This window comes from Thunnus thynnus, chromosome 6 (assembly GCF_963924715.1).
Source record: "Thunnus thynnus chromosome 6, fThuThy2.1, whole genome shotgun sequence".
Classification (NCBI taxonomy): Eukaryota; Metazoa; Chordata; class Actinopteri; order Scombriformes; family Scombridae; genus Thunnus; species Thunnus thynnus.
The window spans coordinates 26,401,150-26,428,840 of NC_089522.1; the positions used below are offsets into that span (position 1 = coordinate 26,401,150).

The 27,691-nt window shown below is 37.3% G+C and overlaps 2 protein-coding genes across 4 annotated transcripts; one reads left to right on the top strand and one right to left on the bottom strand.

Moving 5' to 3' along the window:
- Window positions 1-8,368: 8,368 nt before the first annotated feature.
- On the top strand, window positions 8,369-15,920 carry ormdl2 (ORMDL sphingolipid biosynthesis regulator 2). Of its 2 annotated transcripts, none has more exons than XM_067593055.1 (4): window positions 8,369-8,505; window positions 10,815-10,988; window positions 12,281-12,432; window positions 15,151-15,920. In XM_067593055.1, exons 2-4 carry the CDS (start codon window positions 10,815-10,817, stop codon window positions 15,284-15,286), a joined length of 462 nt encoding a protein of 153 aa, XP_067449156.1. In that variant the 5' UTR covers window positions 8,369-8,505; the 3' UTR covers window positions 15,287-15,920. The 2 variants fall into 2 exon arrangements, with proteins under 2 accessions (XP_067449156.1, XP_067449155.1); XM_067593054.1 differs by having other exon boundaries at window positions 8,386-8,528.
- Window positions 15,921-17,799: 1,879 nt separating this feature from the next.
- On the bottom strand, window positions 17,800-27,097 carry nemp1 (nuclear envelope integral membrane protein 1). Of its 2 annotated transcripts, none has more exons than XM_067593051.1 (9): window positions 26,955-27,097; window positions 24,164-24,285; window positions 23,645-23,861; window positions 23,485-23,557; window positions 23,288-23,381; window positions 23,073-23,187; window positions 21,677-21,902; window positions 21,245-21,421; window positions 17,800-18,620 (listed from the first exon to the last, which is right to left on the bottom strand). In XM_067593051.1, exons 1-9 carry the CDS (start codon window positions 27,061-27,063, stop codon window positions 18,461-18,463), a joined length of 1,293 nt encoding a protein of 430 aa, XP_067449152.1. In that variant the 5' UTR covers window positions 27,064-27,097; the 3' UTR covers window positions 17,800-18,460. The 2 variants fall into 2 exon arrangements, with proteins under 2 accessions (XP_067449152.1, XP_067449153.1); XM_067593052.1 differs by lacking the exon at window positions 17,800-18,620 and adding an exon at window positions 19,897-20,006.
- Between the last annotated feature and the right edge of the window lie 594 nt (window positions 27,098-27,691).

Below are 27,691 nucleotides of genomic sequence, written 5' to 3' on the forward strand. Positions count from 1 at the left end.
TTACAACAGTTTAAATTAATCCTAAAAAAAAAAAAATGACAAAAAGTTTGCTAAAGCTGTTAAAGTTCTTAATGAATTTAGTGATTTGTAACACTTTGGAAACCTCTTAGTTTGATAATGTTTATTGCTCTACATGAGTCAGTTAAATTACAGACGAAAAACAAAAACAAAAAAAAAAAAACAGAACATAAATGGGAAATGTACAGGAAGCACGAACGTCTCTAATGTCTTCCCTTTATCGTTTTCCTTCACTGAAAAACAACTTGAACCAAATTTGCTTTATTGGCATTAATGTCAAAACACCAATAATCAATGAAACAAACATTAACACAACATTAGTATTGATATTAATTATGTATATTTATATATCTTATGCACGTGTGTGTGTGTGAGCGTGAGCGCGCGCGTGTGTGTGTGTGTACGTGTGTCTGTGTGTGCGTGTGTCTGTGTATGTAAAATACAAAGGTTTTTCTCTGGTAGAGAAGAGGGACAGATCGCGGACTCGGATGGAAAGTTTGTTCAATCTGTGCTGAGAATTTACTTCATTATCGCCCTGAAATGTAAAGGTTAATCTCACTTCCTCGGCATAACCATAGATGTGAAACTTGATTATATTTGGGTTAATTGGTGTGTCATTCTGAACAGTTGATATAGTGTACTTTCGTTATAAGAAATTACAGGTATGAATAATTTTAAATGAGAATATTAAGTATATGAATAAAGCAGCCACACCACACTAATGCTTGGGGATCCGAGAAAAATCTCATTAAACAATGATGAATATACATAATAATAAATAATAAAGAACATTATTAATATAAGTATACAATGCTCAAGTAAGTTTAAAGTTTCACTTTTGAGTTTTGTGTTGAAAACAGTCGAGCTTTCTCTTTTCTTTTTTGCTCACGGATAATTACCTAATATAGGTTTTTTATTATTATTATTCTATCCTCATCCTTTTTTTCTCTTCTATCAAACATCAGTTCGGGGTCTTCCTGCCTTCTTTGTTACATGAATATTTAATTGGCACTCATGAACTCACCTGAGGGATGCAGGAAAATCCTGCACTGACTCATTCCGCAGGCTACTATAAAGCCAGCAGGACTCCCAACAACTCACACAGAAGGACCACAGCAGTCAACAGGAGACACCTACTCACTAAAACCCAACCATGGCGTTTGTTTTCGCGACTTTTGCTGCTGTTTTCTTGCTCCTCAACGCTGCATCCTGCGCTCCGGCCGGTCTGCAAGATGCTTGTGTGGATGTGCGGAACAGCTCTATGGAGCTTAATCGCATTGCCAAAATTGTGTCAGTACAGGTAAGTCGTTTTTTGTTTGTTTGTTTGTTTGTTTGTTTGTTTGTTTGTTTTTACATTTAAAAGTTAATATATTTGGATATAGCCATGCAAAATACACATAAACACGTTTCCATACAGCATCTGGAATATTTTTAGTCACTAAGATTATGTTTTGTGTGAATGTCATCTTTTTATAAATACACATTTAACCAATTCTACTATGTTGAAACGTGTCTAAAAACACATTTTAATTTTATTCACATTTATTGCTGGCACGCACTGACTGGGCAGATTTCGTTAAGACTGCTTGAAACCATCAAAAACTAGCAAAATTAGAAATACTGATTCTAAATGTGTTGTGTATTTATTGCCTTATATATTTCTAACCTTACATACTGTCACAGTGTACTAAAGCATGTCTGTTTTAAATGTTCTGTAGGCACGAAATGGATCCAAAGATTTGGCAGATTTCTCCACCTCACTTGTTTGGATGAGGGCCGATGACATGTGTGACCCCGAGACCCTGAAACTCAAGTCTACGGTAAGAAATATCACATAAATGTTGTTATATGACTGTTATGTCTGTGACAGTATAAACACTGTTGAAGAAAATCACTCACGTCCTTGTTCAAAGTGTGCTGTGTTGGTGGTTTCTATTAGCGTTTCAAAATACGGTGAGTTTACTGACCCAGAGCAGAGGGACACATATACTAGAGGGTTGAGGTGGGGGGGGGGGGGGGGGGGGCATCAGACCATATGCAAATACAGTTGTGGGTAAAGGAATTATGATCGGATCGGAAGGAAGGAAAGAAGCATCTGCATTGGGGGGGGGATCAAGTCACTATATTAATATAACAGGCTACTCATGATGAGTTCATGATTGTGATGTTTTTTTCCGCTCCTGCTCCCACACAGACGTGCACTGAGAGGATGGTCAAAGCCCTGACAAGCTACAACTCTGTGGTCGAGACTGTTGCTAGATTTCCAAGTTGTTCAGAGTTTGTCAGCAAAGTGAAGCCGGCGCTGGACAAACTGCACGAGGACATGAGCAGATGTGTGAAGTCAAAGGGAGTGACGCATGACCAGCAGGTAAGCAAAACTAAATTTTGTTTTACAAAAAGTCTAATAAGTCAGAGCAGATCCAGGATTTATTCGAGGTCGGGACGGTTGGCTAATTGTTTTCTGATTTTCTGCTCTTATAGGGGTCCCACACCAGTGAAGAGGAGACCAATAGCCAATGGGAGAAGCCCTTGTTGTGCCAGTACACCTTGGACAGACTCTTCTCCTTCTCCATCCTCACCGCTCGTGTCTTCGCTGTCGGTGATCCGGCTAATCACGCCACTGAAGGATCCGCTCAGAAATGCATGTAGAGCATCAGCTGTATTCAGTGTTCACTGACACGCAGCTGTGAGATTGTTACAAGCGTCTTTAAATCTGATCACATTGATCAAAGTGTCCAGAACAGCCGTCAGTGCTTAATTTTGTTTCTACAAGTGTTTCCACTCTTGTTTTCTTCCATGTGCACATGGATTGTATTTCCAATGGAACTATAATTTAAACGTTATCTAAGATATTTATTCAAATTATATTTATTGCATTTTATTTATTGATATTTATTGAAATCAGTTTTTTTGTATTTATCCCTATGTAATTTTTTTATGCATGAGAAATGCAAAGCTCATAATAAACAAGTTTCATCATCATATGTGTTGTGGGTTGTAAATGATGTCATAGTTTTTTTAAATTATTATTATTATGGTGACTTTTCCTTCCAAAGAAAACTATCATGATGAATAAGTCCTTATTTATGGAAAGATATGAAGTTCCCTGTATTGATCTTTTGGAATGAATCTTTGAATTAATTTACAAAACACCCTGACAAATATGCTGAGCTAAGAAGGAAGTTGTGCTTTCCTAAAACATTCCTGCTGCTTCTCCGGAGATCCACAACTTCCTACATACTTCCAACGTGTCTGTTATTGCAGATGTGTTTACTTGAGTTCCTTACACATGCTTTCGATGATGCAATGTTAATCGCATTGTAATTCAAAGGCAAAAGGTGTCACGTTTAAAGGGGAAGAGGAAGTAGCAGTGAGCTCAGTGTAAACGTACTGGATTGCTCGACGAGGAAGTTTGTTCTCCGAGTGACTAAATATTCAGAATTCATTCAACCTCTCGGCGTGTCACGCCCACGTGACGCCCACGACCACGTCACAAGATTACTGTTTACCTCTGTTGGTAGAGTGTCATCCTACGCGGTCATGGCCCTCAGAGAAAAAAATAAAAAATAAAAACAACAAATGTATAGTATCAGGAAAGGTTATAAAAATCAAATAAGATGCATAAACATAAGGAAATGAATGCATGGATAAAATAAAATAAAAAACACAGGAAAAACTAAAGAAAAAACACAGCATTGAAAGTACAAAAAGCCATATCAAAGTAAACATATAACAAGATGTTCTGTGAGGCTGAAATATTCACTGTAAAACAAAGTTGAGCTCCAAAATGTGTTTTTTTTTAATATTGGATATGATGAGTTTTTGATGTGATTGTGATGTAAATGTAGTAACTCACCAGTGGGAAGTGAGAGACTGAAGTCACTTATGCGAGAAGGGTTTATTATGTTGTGAAGAGATGTGTTACATTACATCACTTACCCGTGCGAGGATGATGTAAGCAGAAATGTCAACATGTTAAGTCACCTGAGAGATTTTTATGATAACTCAGCAGGCATCATAAAATGTGAGAAATGAGCCGGATAGGTGTCAGGAGGATTGTCTTTTATATCATTTAGGGATGAATATTTAAACTTAAAGACTGAAAAATAAGAATAACAATAACATGTATGGTCAATGTTTTCATCAATGCAAAGTAACACTGAACACAGAGTACAGTCGAGGCTGATGGGAATGTCATTATTTTGTATTTCCGTCATACACCAAAGTAGTTATACCATAGTGTATTTATATTTTAGACATTTCACTGGATCAGTGAAACTTTTGACTGCCAGATTATTGTGGCGCTAGAAGAGTCAGGGGAGCATGAGAGTCAGTGGGATTCCTCCTCTGGGCACCACATCATGATGGCAATCCGTCCAGTAGTTGTGGAGATATTTCATAAAGAACAAATATAGTAAATCTTATGGTGATGCTAGAAGAAAAAGTCTGTGGACCTTGAAAAATTTCATGAAAATTTCATGGGATGTTTCAGTCGGGAGCAAAGTGACAGGAAGAAAGACAAACATTGCGCTAGCGTGGCTCTAAGGTTTTGAGGAAATGAGGATCAAAGAAAATGTTGAGCTTGATGGTTCATTCTTGACATTGATTGATAAAGGTACACGCTTGCTCTGCAGCTTTTGACCGTATAACACAGTCCTCATCAGCAGATGGTGTTTGTTCAGTTGCTGTTGAACTGTACAAACTCATGTTCCTCATCCATGTTGATTTAGAAGTTGAGCCCGCCAGTTCATTGTTGATATTGAAAATAAGAAAAACAAAGGTCGATACAAAAATGTGTTTCAAGAAATGACCGACTCAGCAAGGCAAGTTCCTCAGGACGTCCCGTGCGTGTAATCCACGGGTCGTTGGCAATGTGAACATGACATCACTTCCTTATTTAATTTCTCTATACTCAGCTCATGCTACTGGGAAGTGATGTGCTCAGCCTGTAGAAAACCGCAAAACAGCCTGTGTGTGTTTTTGTTTTCATGCAGATTGCGTTAGAATGAAAAGTTACTGTTTCCAGCGGCATCTTAATGTTGGTCTAATGGTTAAGGTGCATATCATATTACAAAAAAAGCTACTGCAACCGCAAGGTGACAAAAGCAGTCTGGAGAGTTTCACTGTTTACTTGGTTGAACTTTTAAACCAGAAAAACAGGTCTAGTTGAGCTTAGGGCTGATCCTGCTCAGACACTAGTAAACAGCCAACATTGTTTTCTTTGAGCAGTTACAGCGAGCTCCACAATTATAACGATCTACGGCTCTGCACTCTTTCTATACTGACTATAAACTATGAGGTTCAAGTGTAAATTTGATTTGTGGATTCAAGCCACAAAGGTTTTTCTGATGCACTGACAGTCAGGTCAGGTGTCAACTGTTAGATCTCTCTGTACCATTAACAGCAAAGAGTGAAAGTTGTTCCTTTATTATCTCAATTCCTATCAGGCCTCGGTGGGCAATAACCTAAATTAACGAGCAAGTCGGCTTTACGGCAATACTGGATTAACAAGGATAGCAGCATCTATGTTTATTTCACTGGATAAGCCAAAAACAACAGAACTTCCATGTGGTTATTTTTTATCTACAAACGTTTTCTCGAATGAGTTTTGTGGATAAAAAAAAAAAAACAACAGTATATTGATATGATGTCAGATTCTCTCACAAGCCCATTTGCATGTACAGTTCTCCTGATGATGTTTATCTATGCGTAAAAACATTTCAGGTACATATTAGGTATCAGTTATTATAGGCTGGATGATCACAATCAACGGTGGAAGAAGTATTCAAATCCACAAACACCTGTTGAAGGTCAGACAAACCGAAACGGTGTGAACTAAGAAATATTCCAGCAGTCCACGAGACAGAGTGCGGGAGTTTTTCTCATTCTTCTCCAGTTGCACTTTGAAGTTACACACGTGTGTGGCGCATTCAATTGTGCAGGAATTTTATTACAATTTTTGATGACTATATCCGCATTCGTAAAAGTAGAAACGCCACATCGTAAATCAACTACAAGTCTTGGATTCAAACTTGTACTTGAAAGTACAGTTTGAAAGTATCAAAAGTTATTACGCAGAATGCCCTCTTCCAGAGTTTTATACCATGAATCATGTATATTATAGTATTAGATAACTGTTTACAGAAAGCTTGTTTTAACAACTTTAAGGTGTCATATGATGTAAATTTGTCAGATGTTTTGTATATAAAAAACTGAATCTGCAAAGTGAGAATTATCTGCAGATGTCGAGTAAATGTAGTGAAGTAAAAAGTGTAATATTTGCCTCTGAAATGTGGTGGAGTAGTAGAAGAATGGCTGGATTAACCTGTTAGGGGTCCTGGAGCAAAAATTTAGCCCTTACTGACCTCCACCTACTGCCCTCTGTGTCTGTATGTGTCTGTATCCTGGCGCTCCTATGCTGAAATGATGTGTTAGTTTATAGTGATTTATATAGGAATATGTACTGTGTGAGCACAATATCAACTAAAATAATTAAGCTCTAGATTTCGACCCAGGACCCCTCTACAAGACACAAGTCACTAATAGCGGACCCACTGTAGCTGAAATCGTTTTGTACTTGTGTAAATTTCCAAACACATTTGCAACCTGGCGTTGTGTAAAAGTGTAGAGTACCATAACGTGGAAATACTCATGTAATACCTCGGAACTGTTTCATATTTTTGTTATTGTGAGCAAATCCCAAATGAAACAACCAAAACTAACAATGCAATAGTCTGTCTCTCAATACTTCCCAACTTCCTTTCTTTGCCCCAGAGCCTTGAATCTTTTTTTTAAAAACAGCTCCTAAAACAGCTGAGAACTGTTTTTTTTTTTTTTTTTTGCAAACATTGGCTTTGGTGTGGTAGTGAGGGAGCGGGATGATGTATGTAGGTGTTTTTACATGTTTTAGGACAACAATGGAGCTCTGTGACATAAAGAATAACACTTACACTAAACAGACAATACTTGTTGGATTCAGTGTTTGTTTACATGTTTCATGGGATTTGTTGGTAATACAAAAACTACAGAGGATCTCCTGAAACATCTCTAAAATACTCTACACCGCTGGTCACGTTTGAACCAACCTCTATATTCCAATAAGTTTGTTGACCTTTGACATAAGGTTAATTTTTATGATGCAATTGTATAGTAATGAATTGTGTCACTACATACAACTTCATCACACTTCTAAAACATATGTTTTCTTTAAATTATAGATGCATTAATAACCCACCTACCACATGTAATATGATTTAATATTTTGTCAAATTTAGCTCCACCTGAGAAGCAAATAATCAGTGGTGGAAGAAGTATTCAGATCCTTTACTCAAGTAAAAGTACCAATACAGCAAAGTAAAAATACTCCATTACAAGTAAAAGTCCTGCATGAAAATTCCTACTTAAGTAAAAGTACATAAGTACTTGCAGCAACATGTAGTTAAAGTATTGCACTAAAAGTAGTGGTTTGGTTCCTCTGACTGATATATTATTATATATGACATCATTAGATTATTAATACTGAAGCATCAGTGTTAGAGCAGCATGTTACTGTTGTAGCTGCTGGAGGTGGAGCTAGTTTGAACTACTTTATATACAGTTACTTTATATACTTTATATATTAGGCACTTTATATAGTTTAGTTCAGTGGTTCCCAACCTAGGGGTCAGGCCCCTCCAAAGGGTCACCAAATAAATCTGAGGGGTCATGAGATCATTAATGGGAGAGAAAAGAAGAGAAAACAAAGTTCTGATACACAAATCTGGTTTCAGTTTTTGGACTTTTTCTCTAATCTTTTGGTGAAATATTGGATCATTTGAACATTTATAGAAATGAAACCATGTGAGAAGTTTAGAGGGAAAAATCACTATTTGGTGGAGCTGTTAACAACTCATAGACATCTGAAATGTGACCCCGACTACACACTGCTTTTAGTAAGACGTCAAAAGGCAAAAAGGTTGGAAATCACTAGTTTCATCTTTAACAATGTGTTGTATTTTAAAAGTTTGTTATATTGTCCATTGTGTCAAATCTTCATCTAAAAAGTAACTAAAGCTGTCAAATAAATGTAGCGGAGTAGAAAGTACAATATTTCCCTCTGAAATGTAGTGGAGTGGAAGTATAAAGAGCATAAAATGGAAATACTCAAGTAAAGTACAACTACCTCAAAATTTACTTAAGTGATTAGTTACTTTCCACTACTGCAAACACGCAGTGCAAACTAGCTGAGAGCTGGATCCTGCATCCTGTTACTGTGCTGTCAGTCAGTATAGAGGGGAGGTTGGGGGGGCGGAGGGGGGGTCCTGGGAATTCCTTGAAGGACAGCTGATGTGTGAGTAATGAATTTTCCCCTCACACCTGTTTACCTGCTGGTGTTCAGGACAGGAGGACGCAGGCTGGAGTTTTGACAGATGTCTGCTTCAGCTGCAGCAGAGGAACCAACCCGAACCTAACGAAGGCGGGGTTTAAGAAAAAACAAGGAATTTCCTGGTGAGCTACGACAACACGGGAAGGTAAAGTTTGCTCCGTTGAAATGTAAACTTTTAAATCCGTAAAAGCAGCGAGGGCCGGGCTAATTTAACCACAGTTGATCAGAAGCAGTTAACCCCTTCAGTTATAACCTGCCGCCTTTGACCGTTACATCACGATTACCTTCACTTTGACGTTAGCACGGCAACCTGTAGGTAGCAACTTAGACGGTAGCTAGCTAGCTAGCTTAGCTTCTGAACGTTATGTTATCTAAAGCTAACTGTCAGGCTGCGGTATGTGAACTCCTACAGACATGTCTTCGTAGAGTAAGCTCATATTTCACAGTTTAACCTCACAGCCGCTTCATTGTTGTGTTTTTGGCTCTTCTAGCTTGTGTCTGAATGTTGCGGCTAGATGTGGCTGAATGATGTTAGAGAGGAAGCGCCTGTTTAGTCACAGAGAACAACTCAGTCGGGCGGAGTCATTTCCCCAAAGTTGCTCTAACGATTATCAATTAATTTATCGATATTCCCTTCGATAAATCGTGTACTGTGAAATTTCAGAAAAGTGGAAAAATCCATCACAACTTCCCTTAACGCTCGGTGATGTCTTCATATTCATATCAAAAATGATATATTATATTTTCATTACCGATTGTTGATTATTTTCTCCCAATTAATCAATTAGTTGTTTGGTCTATAAAATGTTGATCACTATTTCCCAAAGCCAGATATCTTTTTTCATCTCAACCAACAGTCACCATCCAAAATATATTCAGTTTATTGTCATAGAAAACTTAAGAAAGCAGAAAATATTCACATTTAAGAAGCTGGAATCAGAGAGTTTGGACATTTTCTTCTTTAAATAAAACAAAACAAACTTAAAACAATGAATCAATTATCAAAATAGTTGCTGTAAAAGTGGGCAACTTATAGGTTAATCTATTTATCATATTTGAAAAGCTGGACCTGATAAGTGTTTGGTATTTTTTGCTTGATAACATTAAATTGATTATCAAAATGTTTGTCAATTAATTTCCCCTTGATTGACTAGTTGTTTCAGCCCTATCAATACACAGATAAATACGAAATGACTGCAAATGGTTTCTTCTCAATTAGAACTTTTTTTAGAGATATAATATTTAAAAAGATTTATTAATTGATATTTAAATCCATCGTCAAAATTAGTCATTTATCTAGAGCTGATAAGTTGATCACCAGAAAAATTGACAACTATTTTGATAATGGATTAATCATTTTGGTATATAACTGCTGATTGATGGATTAGTTGCCAGCTATTTAGATAATACATTCATTGTTTTGAGTCACTTTTTAAGAAGAAATTTCCAAATTCTTTCATTCCAGCTTCTAAAATGTGAATATTTTCTGGTTTCTTCAGTCTTCTGTGACAGTAAACTGAATATATTTGGGTTGAGGACGTCACACTGGGCTTTGAGAAACAGTGATCGAGAGTTCTTCAGCATTTTCTGGACCAAAAAACTTGGTCCAAATAATCAACAGAGTAATCGATAATGAAAATAAACATTAGTCGCAGCTCTATTTCAAGCAGAAATACCAAACATTCCCTGGTTCCAGCTTCTCAGCTGTGAAGATTTACTGCTTTTCTTTGTCTTTTGTGATAATAAATTAAATATTTTCATGTTGACTGTTGAGCAGGCAAAATAAAACATTTGATGACATAATTCCTGGTTTTAGTAAACTGTGATAGACATTTTTCTGACATTAATCAAGATTAGACATTAGCAGGGCTTTTAGATAATCGTAAATTGAATCTTTGGGTTTTGGTCAGTTGCTGGGACAACCTTGGACTTTAGGAAACTGTGACGTGCATCTTTTATCTTTTACAGAAGTAACCTCTGTTTAGCAACGGAGCAGATTAAGATCTTGATGTTGTCCAAAATAAATGTTCTGTTGCCTTTTAAGGAGGTTCCTAAAACTGGCCTCCGAGCACTAAAAAGGTTTTAAAAGATGATTATATTCACTGTAAATGCTGAAATATATAATATAAATGCTGTAATATAGCACATCTGTAATGTTTGGTGATGATGGCAGGACTTGATGAAGCTTAGTGCTCATTGAGTTTTGCATCCTTGTGGATCCGACGCCATAATATTAAGAAATTATGTAAGAAATGTTGGTTTTAACTTAATTTAGTAGGTCAACCACATGACCACTGTTTTTTTTACCACATGCCTCAGTTCCCCAGACACTACCAAAAACAGGTTTTCTTTATTTTTTGGATTTATCTACAGTTCTTTGTTTTTTTTAGCATCCTAAACTCTCAATGTTATCTGTCTCTCTCTCCTCAAGATGAACGTGGGCGTAGCTCACAGCGAGGTGAACCCCAACACGCGGGTGATGAACAGCAGAGGGATATGGCTCACCTACCTGCTGCTGACCGTCGTGTTGCACATCGTGCTGCTCAGCATTCCTTTTTTCACTGTGCCGCTCGTCTGGACCCTTACCAATGTCATCCACAACCTGGTGAGTTACAATGACGACGAACCTGCACTGAATAACAATTAAACTGCCGTACTGTAAGTAGTGTAGCGCATTTCTAGGTCACAAAATTCTTACAACCTTAGCAATTGTCAGGTTTTCATGTTAATCTACTCTTAAGAGAATTGCATCGATTACATATCTGAAATATACAGCATTTATTTTTAGGGTTGTGCAACATGACAATAAAGTTTTGTATCTTTCCCTTTAATATGTCTCGGTGTTTAGACAGTTTTGGGCAATGTTAAAAATAAACGAGTGAGGCTGCTGTATGTCATTTTGGGAAATATCCTTATCAGTTTCTTGCACAGTTGCTTGAGAAAATGGATATTCCTATCATATCTGTCTATTCAATACAAAGCTACAGTTAGGAGATGGTTAGCATAGCTTAGCATAGAGACTGAAAAATCTGCCTACCAGCACCTCTAAAGCTCACTAATTAACACATTATATCTTGTCTATATGAAACACAAAGTGTAAAAATGACAAGTTGTGGTTTTATGGAGGGTTGTGCTGAACTGTTTCTCAGCCGGGCGCAGTGACCTCTGAAGTATTTAAGCAGTAGAGTAGCTTAAGAGGTGCTGGTTGGTTGTTACCCTCAAACAGAGCCAGGCTAACCGTTTCCCTCAGTCTTTATGCTAAGCTAAGCTAACTCTCTCCTGGCTTTAGCTTCGTATTGAACAGACAGATATGAGAGTGGTATTGATCTTCTGTGGATAGATATGATAATTGCATCCATACCATCAAGCAACTCCATATGTCAGGTATTTAATTCACTGGATTAAAAAGAAAATAATAATATCAGAAATAATGTGAAATGCTTCATTGTTTGCAATCATAATCAAAGATCAGAGACAATTTAATTGCAGAATTGTAACAACAGTGTCTATAAATGATTAAGTACGAGGTAAATCTATAAAGGCATAGTTGACATTGAGAGTTGTTGGTGTTGTTGGAGGGCAGCTAATGAAGCTGTGGTATAGCTGAGCCTCTGTGGAGGATTGTTTATTGAAAAATATAAACTGGAGGGAGACTGAAACTGTAATTAAAGTTTAATCACATTTCCATTTGATGTTCTTGTACCCGATTTCATAAAAACACCATCTGAACCATCTCTCCCCAACATGTAACTGGACTGCAGAGTCTCTCATGGAGAAGATACAGATGCTTTATGTAATCGTGCAGCTTAGTGTCAGAGTATGAATTGGTTGATCTGTCCGTGTGGCTGATGGTAGTCGTGTATTGTATCTCCGCTGTGTGCGGTTTTTCCCCTGCAGGTGATGTACCTGTTTCTACACACAGTGAAGGGCACTCCCTTCGAGACACCAGACCAAGGCAAAGCTCGTCTGCTCACACACTGGGAACAGATGGACTACGGGGTCCAATTCACAGCTTCGCGTAAATTCCTCACCATCTCCCCAATTGTTCTGTAAGTATGTTTGCTGCTCATTTTGAAAGGTCACCGTCAGAGCTGTGCAGTTTGCAGTTTCTCTTACATTATGATGATTTCATCAGCATGCAGTAAAATACATGAGTTGATGTTCAGGCTGTTGGGGTGGCTGGCTAAGCCCCTATCCCACTCAGTTACTGTTACTACGCCTGTCGAGCTCTTCATTTTCACACAGCTCATATGCAGTTTACAGTAATGTGGGCAGAATTAGCACTCAAACACAGGAAGTCGCTAGCAGATTGTATCAGCTGTAGCTAGCTAACTAATTAGACAACGTTAGCTTCATGAGTCACTTGAAAACGATTATCAAAATAGTTGCTATCACAATGTTTAACTGTATGAAATGCTCTTTGGTCTTCAAAATAATGCAAAGTTAGTGTTATTACTGTAGGCAGTAAGCCGGACATGCTTGTGTTTTTAGCTTTTTCTTTTATTTTAGAGCAGATAAAGACACAGTTTAAGCCAAATCATACACTTTTGCTCTTGTATTTTTGGTTTTGGAGAGAGTAAAAAAAGACACCATCCTCCAAACTCTTACTGTTTGATCAGGCATGCGGTGCTTAGTTATGGTTTCTAAGCTATGATTGGTTGATTGCTGTTCGAGGGAGGGGTTTATCAAACAATTAATTGAGCAAATTATATCTCTTTATCTCTGCTAATGAATGAGAGTGCCTCTCAGTGTGATTTTTGCAATTCATTTGATTGTGCCTCACAGTTTTAGAGTATGGAGTGAAATAAATATGATTTGTGATGATGTTAATTGTACAATCAAACTGCTGTCCACACTGCCAGGTATGTAGCAGCTCTCACACGTCCTTCATTTAATCTGCAGACTTTTCACACACTCATGTTCCAGCCACAATCAACTTCAGTGCACTATCAGAGCACCTGAGTGCAGAAACAATCGCTCAGCTGTGAAGCTTTGGAGATTGAAAGGCTTTATATAAACTGATGCACTTCATGGAACACAAATGTGAAAAGAAGGTTTTGTGAAAAATAGTTATGTGACTTTTATTCTTTCAGACCTTCTACTTAAATTCTCAAATTCACCAATACATTCGGAGAGCTGTCACAGAAACTGACACCATGCTAGACTCATATCTTGCATGCCAAAAGCTCTGCAAGATAAACTCTTAACCTGTGTGGTTTTGCCTGTGTGGTAATAAGTTAAAGGCTGTATTTTCACTTTTGATTATGTAGAGCAAGACTGTGTAACTTTTTGCTGAACCGTAGTCACTGCTGCCACAAGTGACCTTTAGGGGATAATGGTAAATGCTACAACAGTGTAAAACAAAAGTGAAAAGTCATCAGCAGTCTAGCCTGGTAATGTCAGATACTAGACAATATCTACAAGGGCTGGGCGATAAAGCAATCTCGATATGGGATCATAATATAAGTTATGTCGATTGCAATGACAAACTTTGGACATTTTTTTACTCGATAGGGATAGATCTACCAGCAGATATAAACGTGACAACAGTCAGTCTGCAGTTTTTGACCTGCACGGCAAAGCACACATCCATTTCCTACCATGATTCATTGTTTTAGCTGCCAATGAAGAAAGTGGATGTCCTCTGGAAAAGAGTAAAAAAATGAGTGGAACCGAGGGGCACAAAAGCGATATGATGATATTATTATATTAGCCTCTATGTTGGAGTCTATCCCCGGGTAAAAATTGAACCCAGGCTGGCAAAGAGGGACAAACTCTGCCGCATCTGCTGATGAGGCTATGCCAGTGCTAACATTAGCAGGGCTACAGCTGGAGTGTCTGTCACGTCTAAAGTAACCCTATCCGAAAAAAAGCTGCTTTAAGTCACAGACACTTCTCAGTCATCACACATCATCGTTTTAACGAGGCTGCTTCGACTGTGGATTCACAAAGTTAACTGCTAAACTAGGCTAAGCACAAAGCTAACAGAGTAGCAATGAAAGGCTAGTTACCCACTAACACTAGTGTTGTTTCATAAAGAAAATCAGCTAATCTAGTGATATTTGAACTCAGAACACAGAAAATAATGCAGTCAGTAAGATAAATGAAGAGGTGTATGTGTGTGTGTATATATATATATATATATATATATATATATATATATATATATATATATATATACTGTATATGTATATATAAATAAAGATGTAGCATAATGGCTGGTTTACAATTTTGAACTTTTTACTCAGATTTCTACCTGTAAAACTGAGAGATGGCCAAAGGATTCTGATGTGACAGTTGTTGTTTAAGTTATGCTAACTTGTATTGTTAGGCAGATAAAGCATGTTTTCATTATGTATTTCTTTTTTTATGTTAATAAACTGTTCTAAAGTTTAACTAATGAACCCTCTAGTTTCATCAGGCTTCAGTCATTATCAGGATACTCCTCAAATTAGCAGCATAATCAAATAATATATCATGATAAATACCAATATTGATCAATATGGAAAAAATTATTGCCATATTTTTTGCCATATCACCCAGCCCTGATATCTACTGGTCATACCAGACCAGGTAAGGCTGTAGCAGCACACCTGAGTGTATTTTATTGAGCAGTGGTGTGTTTTTATTGCTCATGAAATCAACTTTTCATTTGTAAAAGGACGACTGTTATTTCCTCTTTCAAAAGTTACATAGTGTCTCTTTAAACGGAAATGTTGATCCTCATTTGTTGATGTTTCGTTCACACCGTTTCCCTCTCTCCGCAGGTATATTCTTGCCAGTTTCTACACAAAATACGATCCCACGCATTTCCTAATCAACACAAGCTCCCTCCTGAGCGTCCTCCTCCCAAAGTTACCTCAGTTTCATGGAGTACGGATATTTGGGATCAACAAATACTGACAGAACTGATTCAACACTGGATTTTAACCACCAACACTGGACTTTTAGTTTTCTGTTTCTGCTGAACTATTTTTAGGTTTAGAAGTCGACGAGAAGAGTTTATCTGTTCAGACTGTGTGGAGTAATATATGAAAGTTGCAGTTCGTGCTGCCTCTTGTAGCCTGAGAAAGAAAAAAAAAAGCAGTAAATGCACTGCTGCTGTTTCATGAAAGTAATTTTATTTTTCTTTAAGGACATTTCCTGTCAGATGTTTTTGTTGTCAAAAAGCCAGATGCTTTGCTCTTGTCATGGAGAGAGAGAGAGCAAAGTTTGACCTGCACTGCTTTCGAATGTGATCTTTATTCATTATTTTTGAAAATGCCATCACTCTCTGTCTTAAGACTTAATTTTACAAATGTTACAAACTGCACTGGCTGCAAGTCTGTAAACTGAGTTTCTGGTTGTCGCCATAAATGTGAATGAATGTTTTCATTCATTGTGGCCGTGTGGTTCATGTTCTGAATGATACTTGCAAGTTTCTTTTTTTTTTTTTTCCATGCTTTCTTTTTGATTTACTTTTAAGGATTCACGTGCAGTATGCATTTACATGCCTACAATAAACACTGCAGACTTTGTTTTGCTATGATACACATAATCCTGTAATTTACTGTTTAATTTGAAAGCTGGATGTCTTTTTTTCCGGCGTATAAAACGAGCGGTGAGAGCTATACGATGCGCAAATGTTTGGTCATCTTATCTGTATTCCGCATGGCCAGAGAATGCAAAATCCTTTTTTTTTTTTTTTGCGGAGGTTTGTGAGAATCAATTGATCGAATGTGGGCCAGTTTGTCAGCTTCGGGGGAACTCCAGACACTTTACTTGGAGGCACCATGAAGGGGGGCTGTCACAGTTTTTGCAATATGTTTACATATCCAAAGGGATTCCCCCCCTTCCGCATGTGTTGCTGCCGTGTTTGCATCGCAGTGAGGTTTCCCTGTTACAGACCTGTGTTTTTGGGGAAGTAGTTCCTAGCAAATGCAGCGGCATGTGAATGCGATTACTCTGTTGGTTATGCCAACCAAAGTCTGGGAAAGATGCAAATAACGCTCGATGTATCTACTGTTTCAAACACGTGTAATCGAGTGTAATTTGGGTGTTCCTGCCGCTTGGACAAGGACAATGGAGACAAGCCAGTGGTGGGATGCAGACTGCAGCTGGGCTAAATGTCACAGTGTCCCCAAGACATCAGATATGGCTACCTGGAACTAGAGAGTGGGAGAGAAAGGATGAATACATATTTTTTTTTGTGACTCCTACTGTACTGAAAGATTTAAGATAAGGTTATCTAGCTTGAACAGCAAATTAGGTCATCCACTGCAGTTTTTCCCAGTTCTGCTTCCACTTTTTATTTAATGTGAATCCAGTAAACCTCGATGAGAGGTACAAGATAGATGATGAATATTTAAAACTGAGGCAATTCAGTGTAATATATTGAAGTATATGCCATCAACTTATTTTTTTTAAATTGTTTTAAACTTAAAAATATTAGATTTAGCTACATAGAAAGATATGCCAAAGAAGATGACAGGGGTAACGTACAGATAAGATAAAGGTCAGAAATTTCTTCTTTGCCACAGATGGTAGAATTTCCTGAGACTTCTTAGAAAATTAAGGTCATATTTAACAAAAAATTTAAAGTTAAACAGAAGCCCAAGAGACAGGACAACTAAGAAAAATCACTTAAGGGACCGGGTGTGGGGGGGCTGGGGGTTTCAAAGTTAGATGCAGTTTCACTTAGGGATTCTAGGTAAGAGACAAAAATCAAAAGATGTAATTCATAACGCTGGTTTTAAGTGACTCACTTCCCAAACACATAGATTAAAACTGTTTACCGATGCTGTTAATAGTCACATTCAGCCTCTGTAAATGCTGTGATTGACATAATTCAGCCCTCTGCTGTTCGTAGAGTGGAAATTCCACTTTATCTCCCTCCACCTGGTCATGTATTTAGTAACAGTCTTTCTAATACTATCTTCTTATCTCAAGCAATTTCGGTAATGGATGAAGTCATTACTCAAGCAAAAATGCCCCAAATTTTAGCCTCTCTGCTGCAGAGATTTGCTGTTTTTTTTTAATGTTTTGTCTCGTTGTGCATTGAATATTTTTGGATGTTGGGATTGTTTTTTTTAGACAAAGACAATTTGAAGATGTCACGTCTGACTTTGAGAACTTGTGATGGGCATTTTTTTAAACAATTTTCTTGCATTTTATAGACTAACTGATAAACAGAAAACAGAATGAATCATTAGTTGCAGCCCTTGATGCAAATAGCAAAATATCTTGAATTGTTCTTGGGAAATACTACAGAAAAACAGAAAGAAATCCTGTTTTAGTAAAGGTGAAAACATCCTTCATGAAAGATAAAATGTTAGTTTTTTGGCTTTAAATACATTTCATAATTAACCAAAACCATGTGGACATTAAATAACACCCAATAATCTCTTACAATGATACTAATAATGCATTACCAGAGCTGAAATATATTTTTTTTATTCAAAATACTTTGGGAATATAAACATGAGTACTTGTACCTCATCATGCTGCTATCTCAGAAAAATGAGAACTCATCACAGTGACGTGGATACATGTAACCTGAACGCTCCTAGTTTGCATTTGCAGGGAGCCCATTTAGAGCCTCAAGGCTGTAAAACACAAAAAAAAAAGAGTTCTGAAAACTAAAACATGAACGTATTTCTGAGTTACGACTTAAGACAACACAAACTACAATCACACAGTAAAAGTTCAATTGCTTTGATCTCCAACCGGTCTCAATCACTGAGTTCATAACTTCAAGTTTAACAGAAGCCTTTGTTCCCCCAAAAAAAGAAGACATTTGGTTTTTGGTGTTTTGTTTTTTTTGAAAATACATCACATTACCATTTTTAACAAATCTGACCACATTTGTTCTGCTTGTCATTTCTTGGATGAACACTGTGACGCAAGTTGGCTCGTATTACTACGATGACAATCCAGTCATTTGTTGACCCCGCCTCCACACTGATTGCTCAAAGTCAGTCTTTGACGTTTACAGAGAAGCCACAGGGAGCTGTTCTCCAATCACCTTTTCTGAAAGGCAAAATCAAAATGATTGTTTCTGTTTTCTTTTTTACACACATCCTCTGACACTGCGCTTCCTCACTCTGGTTTTGTCATAGGTTTAATATCTTCTTCTTCTTCGTCATCTGTGTCAAAAAATTCTTCCTCGAAAAACGATCCTCCGAAGCCATATTCCTGTGCGTGGACGGACACCTCGTTTGACATCAAGTGAGGTGACCCTTCGATAAAATCAGCAAACCTGTGGATTATAGTGACAATATCAGTAAAAACCTTTAGATAGCATGTTATATGCAAAACATTTACTGTAAGAGTAGGTACGTCGTACACATACACTGGTTTTTACATTAGAAAGATATCCAGTTTCACTTCTGTGAAAGACCATTTGTTTTTTTGAATATGACCTTTCTGTTAAAGCGTGAGTTGTTTTGCATTTTGGTTAAACTAATTTTAATATAACTAGACAACAATCTGCAGTTTACTTAGGACAGTTAATCAATCTAACATTTTGAATAAATTAAAAAAAACAAAACAAAACAAAACAAAACCTGATGATTAATGTCTCAAATTTGATTGTTCTCAATTTCAGCCCCCAAAAGTCAATAACATTACTGAAAACAGTACCCATAAAGCATTAATAATTCAATTTCCAAGAGGTTTGTTTTTCAGTGATAGATTGCTCCGTGATGCTGGAAACATCTACAAACTTACTGATGCTGTTAGAAATCCAAGTGTGGGAGGCAACGGAGGATCCCAGTCAGTGTTGGGCCACATGGTTTTTATTCAACATTTGTTAGATGGTGATTCTTTGTATCCACTAATGTATGTAATATCGCATGAGTAGGTAATCAATGTTTACTGCACTGATGTCCACTGCATGCTAATAGAAGAGTATAATTTTTTTTTAAGCTTCCCTGCTTATATTTATTAATTATATAACAAAATTCAGTGCCTATAAAAAGCATTAAATGGACTGTACTTGTATAGCACCTTTCTAGTCTTCTGACCATTCAAAGCACTTTTACACTACGAGCCACATTCACCCATTCATACGCTCAGTGGGTACAAAGTCCCAACCTGCCCATCAGAGGGAATCTAATCTTTCATACACTGATGACGCAGCCATCGGGAGCAATTTGGGGTTCAGTATCTTGCCCGAGGACACTTCGACATGCGGACTTAAGGAGCCGGGAATCGAACCACCGATCTTCCGATTAGTGGACGCGCTGCTCTACCTCCTGAGCCACAGCTGCCCCACAATCCCCCATTAATCACCCCTGCAAGTTTTTATGTATTATTGTTTCACAACATTGAATCACAGGAGATTTAATGTGTCTTTTTTTGACACAGATCAACAGAAAAAAAACCCTGTTAATGTCAAAAAACATCTCTAGAAAGTGATAAATAGAAAAAAAAAACCCTGTTTGCCTAAGTGTTCACACCCGTTAGTAGGATGGACCTATTATTATAATCACTGGTGCAGCTAACTGGTTTAAGAAATAATAATAATTAAATGAAGATCACCTGTGTGTAGTCAAGGGGTTTCAGTTGATTGTAGTATAAAAACACCTGCATCTGGACGGCGAGTCTTAATCAAAACCTACAACTTCTCTGGTCTTATACTTTTCTGTTGATCAGTGACAAAACAACCACGTTAGAAGAACACGCCACCGATTTAACACTATTCCTATAACACTGCTGGACTCCATGGATTGTTATTTTTTAAGGATCAAAACAATTCGACCCAGCAGAACCAGAGATAACGTCTTTTTTTATTCCATGTATTCTTCTTCCTTGTCAAAACCTGGCGTCTACATTACCCACAATGCCACTCAATCATTAACAGTTCATACTCAGATTAGAGTGTGTTTTGCTTGTAGCAGCTCATGTTGCCTCAAACAGAGATGAGATGAGAGGCAGGTTACGGTCGAATAGTCTTTTTTTGCTCAGGAAGGTTCCTAACTGAGTGAAATGACCCGGAAGTATGATGAGAGCTGAGAGCTGGTCGAATTCTCTGAATGCTTCCTTTCTAATCTCCTTCAGCCTAGGGTACACGTGACCATCCTTTACGAAAGCAGAGGAGATCATTTCATCCCACAATTCCTGTTAAAGTGATATGAGATGTTTTTAGTCAAATTATGTTTTTAATTCAACATGTTTGAAACTTAAGAATGATGATATGTACAGTAGTAGATTTATAGGCCTGACATGTAATGTGTATCTCGCATATATTTAACTTTTATTTTAATACAATAATTGGTATTCAGTAGGGTGAGCGTGAGCAAGCATTCTCAATGTGACAATTTAATTTCAGTTTTGTGGACGGTAGCCTTTATTCCTTTTTTTAATTCACTTCCGATCTTGGTAATGAAGTAACATTTTTCACTGTGTTGTCCACAGTTATATAGCCTGCATGAAACAACACGGTAAGAACGTACAGGGCAAAGTATCTAAGATGAGCTTTTTGTTGTCCATATTTTCAGAACATTGTAGTTTCTCCACGTCAACAAAATCCGCCATCGCCATCTTTCCTTGACCTCATGATGTTCTCCATCGAGGTCAAGGAAAAGCGGTTAGGAAAAGACGATAGGACGCATGTTTCGACCGCAGCAACAGACTTTGATGTATAAAATCAGTGTTTCCGAGTTCCCCTTTAAATCTTCTTTGGTTCAATGTTGTAAGACAATATAACATGAAAACATTTGGGGATGAATACTCTTTATAAGCACTGTATTGAATCACAGTAACTATAGATCTTCATGGTAATAATCTACTGAGTTATTAGCTAAAATGAGCCTAAATCAAAAGCATCATGTATCTAAGTGAAGATTTATATATGTAGGAAAAGAAAATCCCAATATTAACCTTTTTGGGGACTGAAGCCTGGACACTGCCTTCCACGGGCTGAACTCTGGGCTGTTACAGTACTTCCGCAACTCGTCCAGCGCTCGCCGAGTCTCTTCCTCCGCTTGCTTCTGATACTCTTCCTCAGTCAGCAGGCGACGCGGCTCTGGCTTCCAGTGAACAAACCTTCTGATCCTCCTTCACAACAATTATACAGTATTACTATACAAATATAAATGAATGTGACAACCAATACTAAAAGGGAGAGTAGTAGTAGTAGAGATCATAAATAATGTTGTGCAGTATCAGAAACTCTTGTACATACAATAACAGATCTACATTATACTGCCTGAGATAACAGAAACACCAAACAAGCTGTCTAAGAGTGGATTTTCAGTTCAACATATCGCTGTACTCTTACGCCACCTTCTGTCAGCATTTGAAAACACCCACCTCCATGCAACAACTGCCAGATAGACTGGATACTCCAGATGTTTGGAGAGCAAAGCCGCCACGATGATGGCGAACGCGACTTGCTGGATTTGAATTCCTAAATAAATCAAGAGCAGGCCAAAGAGCTGTAGTGTCCACGACAGGATGTTGATGCTCTTCTTATCCACCAGAGGACCGTATCGATAACACACAGCAAAACTGATGAATCCCACTACCACCACATAACCTGACAAAGACAGGAAAACAGAGATATCGAGTTACACAGTGTTAAAGAAGAACTAACCCTGTGGAGAGCTGTGCAATGTAAAGACTGCTTGCTGAATTGCAGCTTCTGTATAAGTTTCAGTGTGACAATAGACCTGTTTTACACATGTTTTTTTCTGGCCCACAACCCATCATAGTTTTGTATGAGGGGACAGGAGCTAAAATGGCCTGCTGAATAAAGGCCCGGTATAAGATAAATAAGGTTCATACAGACCATTAGAAGATCCCTTCATAATGCACCTATAATATAAGTGATGGGGGACAAAATCCACAATCCTCCTTCTGTGCAAAAATGTATTTAAATCTGAAGCTAATATGAAGCTTCAGTCGTCCAAATGAGTCAAATCAAGTAGATATCTTTCAACATTACAGTCCTTTTTAGTACCAAAATCCCTCTTTTTGTTACTATACTTCCACTGCAGCTCAACAGAGAAACACTATGAAGTTGAACTAAATATCTTTTGGTTTGGGGCTGTTGCTTGGCAAAAAAAAAAAACAAGCAGTTTGAAAAACTTTGGAAATTATGATGAGCATTTTTTATCATTTTCTGGCATTTTATGGATCAAATGATTCATCGCTTAGCAGATGTCATCAGAATATACAAAATCAACAGACTACTATCCAGACAGAATGAATAGTCTGTATTTCAGTGAGGAAATAAAAATACATGAAGAGATTTGTTTGGCTGCTGAGCTTCTAAGTCACAGTTGAGTTGATAAATGGCAAAGTTAACTTGTATTCATGGATTGTGCATCCATCGTTTACACACGTGAGTGCAAATAATTGGACTCCTCATTTACGGCTTAAGTATATCCATCTGGATTAGCTTTCGAAATACTCCTTTCACTGTGCATGTGTTCAGTCTATATTCAGGAAACACAAAGATATCCACTTGATATGACTAACTCAGACGGCTGAAGCCTCATAGAAGCTCCAGATAAACTTTTAATGTATTTCTGCACAAAATGACTTGAAAGCACATTTGAAGGTGATCTTTCCTCTTATATCCTTTATCCTCTTTCAGTGTTCATATGGACACCTGACTGTTGTTTTAAGACAGACTTGAAAAATTGTGAACCTGTCCTTTAAGAACTTTCACTATATGAAGTTAGTGTGCATGAAGGGTCTGTACCTAATGCCATGTTCCAGTGTTCTCGCAGAATCACGCCGAGATTCCTGCAGACAAGCTGGATGGCGTAGACGGAGAATGACCAGCCGCCAATTATCAATACGTAAAAAGGGCTTTTCTGTGGGAAGAGCAAACACAAAGTGTAGAAAACTTAAGTAAGAAAACAAAGATTATTCTGTAAAATCATGAATGTTTTGAGGATAAACAAAAGACCTTACCTTTGGCAAAAACCGAGCCAATATGAACAGGAGGATGATGAGGGAGGCGATCATTCCTGTGCTCATACCGGCAGAGTAGAAGAAAACTTGACTCCTTCACGTGAGAGATAAAAGTAGTTGATTACATATTATAAGCTTTTAAAATCATTTTTAGGACTTAGAGCTAAAAAAAAGGGAAAGGAATGGAAAAGAATTACCTGCTGAGTGAGTCTGCAAAGAGGAATAACAACGTTCCGGTGAGGAATACCAAAAACAGATAGATATCAAACTCTGCAAGGTAAAAAAACAAACATCGTGTTGGACATGTGATCAATAACAAGCAGATTAATTATGTTAATTAAAAGTTTTCCCACTTACTACGAATTGACTTGACAGTGTACTTAGTGTTATCAGCGGGGTCGATCTTAAAGCAGGTCTTCTTGCTGAACAAGCTGATGTTAATGGTGGTTTCATTGTGGCCCTCACGTAACAAGCTCTGGAACCAGCTCCAGACACTGAAGCGCTCCAGCTCCTGCAGCTCCTCCTCCCCATCTACGGTCTCCACCTTAAACGTGTTTGAACTCCACACTCTGACCTGTCAGAAATTCTTCATTATTATGGACCTAAAACACCTTTATTGACCGTGTGACTGTGCGGAAATGTGCTGCAAAATATAACTTATGTTTTAATAACTTTTGACCCTCCATATTCTATTTTTCCCATGTTGAGAATCACAACATATGTCTGCTTTAAACCAAATTTGCCAGACTGAGGGAAAGAGAACTGTAATAGCACTTTTTTTAAAACATAATTTCACTGTTCTATAACTTAGAAAAATCATTAAAACATAGAATAATAAAGTCTCTGATTTGACAGGGGACCATTCATCTAACTTACCTGAATCCTGGTCCAGATATGCTTCCAGGTCGGCAGTATGGCGTTGTTATAACAGAAGAGATTGGACCCTGTCTTCACATACTGCTCTCCATCCCCGAGATTAAGTATTAGAGACTTGTTTCCTGGGTTTGATGAGCAGAAACATGTATGTGATACTAAGACATGAACAACACATTCAAAAAAATGACATATTTAAAGGCTTTTAGGCTGGTGTTATGCTATACTTTCTCACAGTGGGAAAGCACCGGTGTTACTAGTAAACTTGCACCATATTATATTCAAGTGACCCAGACAATATGACCAATACCAGGACCCTGAAACCGAAGCAGCCAAATTTAAATCAGCCGTCATTAATTTTATTTAAACCTGAGCTTTTCCTACTGTGACATGTCAAAATGTATTCCAAGAGAAACAGCTGATGTCATTAAATCCCATTAAAAGACTAAAACCAACAACAGTTTGTTTGTCTGTCTTAATACTTTCCAACTTCCCCACCCACTGGTTCCCACTGGAGATAAAAATCTTAAAAAACAGGTCAAATATAGTTTCTTTTTTTTTTTAGTAACGGTTCTTAAAAACAACCAGACACTGCAGTTTTAGAAAACATGATTAAAACAAGAGTTAATAGTGCATTTGTGACTATTTTCAGCTGTAAATAATGCATATGTTGTGCTGTGGTGAGTATCTACAGCAGCAGGATGGTGTATGTAAGATCACCCACAGCGACATGTGGCTCATTTAAGTTTTTGGACAACAATAGAGATCTATGGTACAGAGGAATAAACTATATCAGGCTTTAGATATTTCATATTTGTAGGAAAAGGATTGTTGTTGTTGGATTGATTGATGATAGTAAGAAAAATAGTGAATATCAGCAGCAGCAACAACATTATGTGACTATATAGAAGGAACATTATTAAGACAACAAAGTGTAAAATTGTTGAAAATGACAAATGTACTGCTTTTCTCTGGACTGTTTATCGGACTAGAACAAGTTTAAGACATCACCTTGAACTCTGAAAAAATGTGAGGGGAAGTTTTCACTTTTTTTCTGACATTTCATACACCAAACGATTAATCTAAGAACTAACTGACAGATTAAGCAAATTGAAAGAATCATAAGCTCAACCCTAAAATGAACTTTATGAGCTATACGAGGGTGGTGCTCTTTGCAGGGTGATTGTATTTGGTGGCAATTATACGTGCAACAAGTCAATTACTTGTTTAGTCAATTGAAAGCAATTATGATAATCAATTTAATAGTTTAGTCATTTTGTTAAGCAAAAATGCCAACATTTCACACTTGCTGGTTCCAGTTTCTCATATGTGAGGATTTGACAAACCTTTCCTAGACTTTTCCGACACATGGTTTCAAATAAATAAAAGTTTGAGGCCTAAAGAAGTAAAACTTTCCAATATTTCACCAAAAAACAAATATTACAGAAAAGAAAAAAAACAAAACAAACATATTTATGAAACAGAACTATGTTTTTTCTTCTTTCCTACTCAATCTATCATCTCATGACCCCTCAGATTCATCTTGTGACCCTTATAAAGCAAACTAGCTCCACCTTGACCAGCTACAATAATAAAACGCTGCTTATGCACTGACTGTTAAATTTATTTAAGATATCAGTCACAGCCCGATTTTCTGCTAAATAGTACTTTTACTATAGTACTTTGAGTATATTTAGCTGGTAATACTTCAATGCTTTTACTTAGAGTATTGAGTCTGTCTTGAAACAACGGTCAGGTGTCCATATGAACAGAGAAAGAGGTTTTCCTTGCTGTAATCATTCCTACTGTTCATAATGGCCATTAAAAGATCCCCTTCAAATGCACTTTTAATGTAAGTGATAGGGGCCAAAATCCACAGTGTGTCCACAGATGTCAACATTTAAAAGTTTATCTGAAGCTTATATGAGGCTTCATCAGTCTGAGTTAGTCATATCAAGTGGATATCTGCCTCTTTTTAGCATCAAATTCCCTCTTTGTGTTTCCTCGGACAGTCCCTGTTGAGCTGCAGTGGAAGTATAGTAACAAAAAGAGGGACTAAAAACACTGTAACATTGAAAGATATCTACCTGATTTGACTCATTTGGATTACTCAAGCTTCATAATAGCTTCAGATAAACTTTTAAATACATTTTTTTCACAGAAGGAGGACTGTGGATTTTGTCCCCAATCATTTACATTGTAAGTGCATTATGAAAGGATCTTCTAATGGTCAGTATGAACAGGAGGAATGATTACAGCAACGAAAACCAGTTTCAATGTTCATTTGGTCTCCTGATTGTTTTAAAATCTGAAATGCAGGACTTTTACTTGTAATGAAGTGTTTTTACATTGTGGTATTGATACTTTCGCTTAAGTAAAGGATCGGAGTGCTTCTTCCACTTCTGTATAAAACAGGTTTATGATCAGTGACGCAGTAGTTTCATATTTAGGTCGTTATGAGAGACGTGAGGGTGGGGCGGGTTTCTAAGGTCGAGAAACGTTAAGATTTGTCAGATTTATACTCAGCAAATCTTCAACAGCACAATAAATGATTAATTTAAATGATATTTCTCTCCAATATAGTGATAGAATCAGAGAAACTGCCAGCAGTGACCGCGTTATGTGAAAAGTGACACAAAGTCTAAGCATAAACTAACTTCTGTAACGTTACAGTCTCACTGCATCAGAGACGTTAAGACAAGCTAACATGAGTTAGCCGGTAATACTCTGTTGTTTAAAATACGTATCGATTAAACTAAGGTGTCCGTTGCTGCCACGTAACACTTCATCTTACCCGTATCCTGGTGTGAGGTTCGAGGTAAGCAGATAAGCAGCGCCATGAAAACCACTGACTTAGCACTTGCAGAAATGAAAGCGTTTGTCATTTTCATGCATCCCGCCATGATGATAGCACCATATCCCTCCTCTTACGTTTTAGCCCCGCCCCTTCCTCCTCTACCCGCCATGTTGAGTTACAGGCCGTCCAGCCAATCACAGCAGCCAGGCTGGATGTCGTCATCAGTGTTGTTCTTTTTTTGTTGACATGTTAATGAAACTTCTGTCAATTCATTCTCTCAGTGTGAAATAACAATGACATTTTAGTCTGATTCTCATGTTTTCAATACCACTGATTTAATCTTAAAGATATCATTTGTTACTATGACAATATGAGTAACAGCAGAAGTTTTTAGGTTCCCAACCTTGTTTCTCTCTCTTTTTTTGGATTGAGTTTAACTCAATCTTAACTATCTTGCTCTTACAAACAATTTTAAAAAAGCAACAAGTTTTTAGAATATTACAGAAATATATTTGATTAAGGTAAAATTGCAATTTTCCAATGTATTTCCTTTTTTTTTTTTTTTTTTTTTTTTTAAAGATTTAAGAAAATATATATTATTCTTATCATCATTTAATTTTATAAAGTAAAATTTAATTTTAACTTATTTTGAATATTTATTTGTCTCTCATTGCATTGAATTATTTTGTTTTCATCCTTCGTTTTTTAAAATTTATACACACAATTTTTGTTGT

What these genes read in the sequence shown, in the direction of transcription:
- ormdl2 (XM_067593055.1), top strand. Translation starts at nt 10,815, where the DNA reads ATGAACGTGGGCGTAGCTCACAGCGAGGTGAACCCCAACACGCGGGTG. An exon ending in CCAATGTCATCCACAACCTG is followed by an intron (nt 10,989 to 12,280) that starts GTGAGTTACAAT and finishes TTTCCCCTGCAG; the next exon opens with GTGATGTACCTGTTTCTACA. An exon ending in ACCATCTCCCCAATTGTTCT is followed by an intron (nt 12,433 to 15,150) that starts GTAAGTATGTTT and finishes CTCTCTCCGCAG; the next exon opens with GTATATTCTTGCCAGTTTCT.
- nemp1 (XM_067593051.1), bottom strand. Translation starts at nt 27,063, where the DNA reads ATGGCGGGATGCATGAAAATGACAAACGCTTTCATTTCTGCAAGTGCT. An exon ending in ATATCTGGACCAGGATTCAG is followed by an intron (nt 23,862 to 24,163) that starts GTAAGTTAGATG and finishes AATTTCTGACAG; the next exon opens with GTCAGAGTGTGGAGTTCAAA. An exon ending in CACTGTCAAGTCAATTCGTA is followed by an intron (nt 23,558 to 23,644) that starts GTAAGTGGGAAA and finishes TTTACCTTGCAG; the next exon opens with AGTTTGATATCTATCTGTTT.